Source organism: Helicoverpa armigera, chromosome 22 (genome assembly GCF_030705265.1).
Source record: "Helicoverpa armigera isolate CAAS_96S chromosome 22, ASM3070526v1, whole genome shotgun sequence".
In the NCBI taxonomy this organism is placed as follows: domain Eukaryota; kingdom Metazoa; phylum Arthropoda; class Insecta; order Lepidoptera; family Noctuidae; genus Helicoverpa; species Helicoverpa armigera.
Genome location: NC_087141.1, coordinates 5,699,478 through 5,705,477, shown reverse-complemented (window position 1 = coordinate 5,705,477; position 6,000 = coordinate 5,699,478). Strand labels below are relative to the sequence as shown.

General features: G+C 35.6%; 1 protein-coding gene across 1 annotated transcript; it reads right to left on the bottom strand.

The window, feature by feature from the left end:
* Positions 1-238: 238 nt before the first annotated feature.
* On the bottom strand, positions 239-3,334 carry LOC126055154 (uncharacterized). Its single transcript, XM_064040287.1, has 7 exons — positions 3,140-3,334; positions 2,549-2,679; positions 1,833-1,889; positions 1,627-1,710; positions 1,405-1,476; positions 1,022-1,257; positions 239-547 (listed from the first exon to the last, which is right to left on the bottom strand). The coding sequence occupies exons 1-7, from the start codon at positions 3,253-3,255 to the stop codon at positions 323-325; spliced, it is 921 nt and encodes a 306-aa protein (XP_063896357.1). The 5' UTR covers positions 3,256-3,334; the 3' UTR covers positions 239-322.
* Between the last annotated feature and the right edge of the window lie 2,666 nt (positions 3,335-6,000).

Here is a 6,000-nt window from a genome sequence, read left to right as displayed (position 1 = left end):
AAAATGAAATGAACGATTTATTGGAAAATCAATTTTTAAAAAATTGTTATGCTGACAACCTTTTTGTTCATGACAAAAGTCAAGTTTGGAAACGATTGAATTATAATTTAACAAAAAGAACAAACAATATTAGGAATGTAAACAATGTATGTTGACTGATTACACTGATTAAACATAAATAATTATCAGAATTAAATACCAAAATATTTATAACAAAAATCATTTTTGAAAATAAAGAAGAATTATTCCAAAACAAAATGCATATAATTTCGCAAATCTGATCATAAAACTGATTTATTAAACTTATTTTTTTACAGATGAATTAATGGTTGGAGTTCAAATTGTAACTAATTGAAGAAATAATGATTTTACTGGGAACTCTGTCCGCTATATTATCGTGTATTACGATGTAAGCAAAAGGTAGGTTTTGTCTAAACCCGTCAGCTGAAAAACTAGTTCTATTTGAGGTTCTTCCAGGGACTAATGTGGTAGCAGTTTGAGTTCCCTTGTCAATCATCGTAGGACTTCGCATTTGTGTTGATTCTTCCTGAAAAATGCAATATAAGAACTACATAATATATTTACACTACAAAAAGGTGTGAAAGGGCTTTCGTTGTTGACTGTAACTACATAGTTATTATTTAATTTCGTTATTAGTCAAAAGTAATTAAGTATTAATGAATTTATATGTTGGAGGCGCCACATTATTTACTACAATAAATGAGACCCAGTATGTGTTTGGGATACCACGCAGTGGTGTAGTGGATACATACTAAAATACCTGTAAAATATTACATTGAAAGGTAAGATAATCTTCCTCGTCGGCTATTCTCGAAGGAGATCAGATCACAAGCGTGCACACAAAGGTGCACTCTCTATTCTCTCACTCTCAAAAAAGTTAACGTACTCTCCGAGGCTTATGTAAAACCAATTATAACATGACAAAATACAGCACTAGTGGATGCCTGGAATGCGGCTGAAATCGCGAAAAAACAGCTAGTATTATAAAATTGAAACTTACCACGATATTATCAACATTAAGTTCGCGTCTCCTTTCAGGTCTCTCAACATTTTCAGGTTCCGAAAGATGAATATCATTGGAGCTAGAAGCTTCACTATTTTCTTGAAATTCTTCACCGGTTCCTCTATCCGCTGACGAAATATCTGTTGACGTTTTGCTCCTAGTAATATTTTCTGGTGTATTACGTTTACTTAACTTATCAAATTTCTTTTTCTTTGCTGGTGAAAATGAGGTGTCTGAAATTGATAAAAATTCTACATTGTACATACCTATAAAAGTCTTGTTAGAATTTCTACCATTTATTACTCTACACATGGCTGAACCGATTTCGCTGAAAAATGGTGGGCAGTTAGTACTTCAACATGAATGGAAATATAACTTACCAAATTCGGTAGTTGTAGCTCGTCTCATTTCTTCAGGAACATCTACAGATTCTGAAGAACCTTCCAAGCTGCCTGGATAAAATAAAATTGATTTAAATAAGGCTGAATGTACCTACATTGATAGTGTTATTGAACATCGAGATTCACATATTAACCCTAGCCAACAAACATATTGTTCAGCTAAAAATTATGATAAGGTACAAATACTTTGAGTATACTTACCAAAACTTGGTATGATGGTATTTGCTCGTTTCATTTGTTCAGGCACTGTTACCGATTTTGAAGAACTGGTGCTTTCCGAGCTACCTGGAAACCGGAGCATTTTATTTAAAACGGATATAAGACTTTTTTTACATCTCTGCCATATAGTGACAACGTTTCAAAGATTCTGTAGAAAGAAAAAAGAGCATTTGTTTTTTTTAACTTACTCGAATTGTATGTTCTCTTACGACGCCATGTGAGATCTTCATTAAGTTTGTTCATATCTGTGGGAAAAGACAAAAAAGGTATATAAGTAATAATCTAGTAAATAAAGGTGCAAAGTTACCGCAAACATACCTGCATTGTTGGCTAGATTTTTTTTTGCAATTTACAAACTGACAATTAAAACACAATGTACAATCTATTTGATTTGAGTCATTAACAAACTTACAATCGCAATAAATAGTATAAGTTAACTGTTACCTCTTAAAAAATAGCTGACTGAAAAAATAACTAGAAACTCCTGTAAACAGTTAGCTAGCAATGTAACAGCCGAGACACACTTAAACGTGTCTTCCAAAACATGAAGGAACTCGTCATGACATAGATGGTCACCAGTCCACGGACCGACCGCGCCAACCGTTGCTTAACCTTAAAATCGATCGAGCTTTGTGGCTGTTATAATGGCGTCCTACCCGATTTTAGGCCACGGTGGCTGTCCTCATATAAGGAGATCAGCCAGCGGCGCAGGACATGTTATAGTGCACAAGCATTTGCGCAGACACAAGTGCACTCACTATTCCTTCACTCTCATAGCCCGATGGGACGGCAATCCGACACCACCGGAGAGAGATCAGGCGCAGGACCAACACTAACGTACCCTCCGATGCACAAAACTTTTAATTATATTAGTTAAAATAATGAAAAAATACGTTAAACTTACCTTCAAACAACTGATCAACTTTACGTTTGTACATATTAGCGCTCCCTGCGAGGAGATGGGCTGACGTTCTCAATGACAGTCTTCTATGAGGATTATTTGATTCACTCTTTATCTTGGAGTCCAGCTCTTCACTGAAAATAATACATAAGTACTTGATATAATATCCTAGGCTGTGGGATGGTTATGGGATTGTTCGAAAGATTTACCGCGGCCTTGGTACATAAAGGGCTTAAGAAGGAACATGATGGGTTTTAGTCAGTAAGAGTCTGGCACCCTCACGCTGCACCCACAGCGAGATTACACATTTGTGAAAGTAACTCTGGATGTCTGTAGCAAGCTTAAAATACTGAACTGATTTGAATGTTATTTAATATACGTAGGTAAGTCTAGAGCCTGAGAAAGAACATCTAGGATAGTTTTTATCGTTCTGCGGTAAGTAGGTAGTACCCTTTGAACACTGGTGAAACTACGGGAACAGTTATATTTTATTAAAAATCGTGTTTCGTACCCGGACAAATCTAGTTTTGTAACAAAAGTTCTATTATCCATTTTGAAAAAAGAACTCAATAAAATGATTCACAAAATACTTACCAAATATCAGTTAGATTTCCTTTTTCGAGTTCTTCATCTGAAACGTTGAGCCCGTGGGCTAATTTCCACAAGTTAGCAAACTTTTTACTGTTCATAACGTCTTTATTGTAAAACATTTCGATTTTACTCAAATATCAAACTGACCGACGCGACGCCGTAAAAAAATTTAAGCGCGAAATGCTTTAACCATAGACGTAATATGCGTTAACCCACTTTTTTTTTGTTGCTGCTGTCAACATTATACAGCCTACCTTTTTATATTTACTTTTTTATTTCTGAATAGATTTTTGAAATACTTTAAATTAATTAAAATAAAATTAGGCACTTGTTTATTTAATTTTAATTAAAAGAAATAATTTAGGAAGGTCAATGACATTGATGCGACCTCCTTGGTTTTCCATATTTAAAAAACTGACGTTCTGGCCGTATTTGGTGAAAATAAGTTTGAAACGCCATTAGAGTTTTATTTTTAATTTATTATGTTTTTTTTTTACCTAGTGGCTTTTTATATTTTTTTCTGCCAAATTAGCCAGTATTTTATTGCTTAGTATTTATAAAAACCTCATTAGAGCAAATCTTACCTATAGTTAGGCATCAGTATTTATTGACTCCCTTGAGTAACTTAATATTATTTGCGGTAGTTAGAACATTGAACAAAAATTTCAATCATTAATTTTATGTTTTTTTATTATTATGAAACATCTTTGGTGGTCGTTACGGGGAGTTAGAAAGGAGGGATTTTTTATTATTTTTTAAGTTACATTTTTACCATGTGTTATTGTTAACTGGCAACATACTTGATATTTATTGTTTGCTTCGCATTCACGTGTAATGGTTGCATTCTAAATATAAAAATACTGACCATTACTTGCACCGTTGCGTAATCCGTACTTGGAATGGCAATTGATATTGGCATTCGGCATCTAGATACGTATTTAAGACAATAAAAACTGGGCTTCTAATCGTAATTGGAAATTCTGTATGTTTGCATTTATTTATTCAACCCTGCTTATTCTCTTTTAGCACTGAGACAGCTACCTTTCCTTCATTAACACGAAAACCAAGAAAACACATTTGCTTTAAAATAAACGCAACATTCTCTAATTTATTTGTGAAATTACTTCGTGGAACGTCGTCTAAATTAGCTTTGTGCCTTTGAAGATTGCTCACGCTTTCCTTCTTGTTACGCTACGGTGTAAATGCAGTCAAAGCGAGGCGACCATGGTAAACAAAATGACAAGCGGAGGTGCCATAACGGAAAGCCTAAGAAAGTAGCGCGCCAAAACGCCTGGAAGCGGGGGACAAGAAACGTTACTGTCTACGCCCTTATACGCCTTCTCTGGACCCGATCTTTGCCTATCTATGCCTTCTTTGGCTGTCATATGACATCCTTGGCAGTCGTTACGGATAGTCAGAAGCCAGTAAGTCTGACACCAGTCTAACCAAGGGGTATCGGGTTGCCCGGGTAACTGGGTTGAGGAGGTCAGGCACGGCAGTCGCTTCTTGTAAAGCACTGGTACTCAGCTACATCCGGTTAGACTGGAAGCCGACCCTAACATAGTTGGGAAAAAGGCTCGGAGGATGATGATGACCAAAAATCGTTGTCAAGACGTCTCAAAGAACCCAAACGCCTAGTTAGTTCACTCGTAACTGATCGTTTTGGTCAAGCCCACCGTACGAATTTGACCTAGAAGAAGGCGCCTGACCTACCTGTATTATGACATCTCCGCTCATTTCTTACAACGCGACTCTCTGTAGGGGGTAGTGCACATGTAAGATGCGTATTTTTACAGCTAGTGTATAAATAGCTTTATGTAGCACGTATGAATTGGTTTCTTTGTACTTTGTAAGTTAGTATGCCTTTAATGTTGTTGTTTGTTGTTATGGGAATTGTGTGAAAATGGTAGTAACAATTGTTGTGTGTTGAGTGGTAGTCGTTTTCATATTTTTTGCAGTCTTGTAGCAACTGGGTGAATAGAACCGGATTTCGAGGAAAAGTACTATGAGGTTTATTTTTTTAATAACAATATTGTAGGAACTTTTGATTAAGTTTGGAATCGTCCATACTCTTAGGTCCAGTATGGGCCTGTTTGGGACATCTTTAAATGGTAGATAATGTAGGTACAATTAATACTAAAAACATGTATTCTATATACTCAACATAATTAAGGCCAGCATAGTATAATAAAAGTTCATAGACAAGTACATTTTATTGTGAACAATACATTAGTCTCTTTTGTACATTTAGGTCTAAAACACGCAAGTCTTAATAAATTCTTTATCTTTGCAACAGTTTCTTTTTCTGTACTTTAACTAGTAACTACAGAAACTATTACTGAATGATAAATTCATTAGTGCCAGATAGAAAATAAAAATGTTTTCACCTTGTACTGAATTAAGACAAGGCAGTACCTACCTACCTTTATTAAACTTATATATGATACCTGACACTAGACAGTACCTTTATTTTACCTATTTTTCCTGTTTCATTTTTCTCCACCTTAGTTTCAACCTTTTGTACGTCGAACCGAATTTTGGCCGGCAGCCGAAACCTTACCTAAGTACAGAGTACAGGGCAACATTTTTGCGACATAAGCGAAATGGCTCGCAATGGTAGCGGGCGGCAGTCAGCAGAATTTCTGGCATTCTTGTCGCGTCCTGACCATCTTAGTTCTGAGGCTGCGGAATGAGGAAATGGCTGGTTAGTACCCGTAGACTGTAGACTAAATAGTCGGCCGACAGTTCGTCTGATAATCAGAAAAAAAAAATGTTAAGTAAATTTAATAAAGTTGTGAATTCAAATAGTATAAAGTAATAGTATACTTTTCATTTCCATACTGATTTATGAGCCCAAACTAACT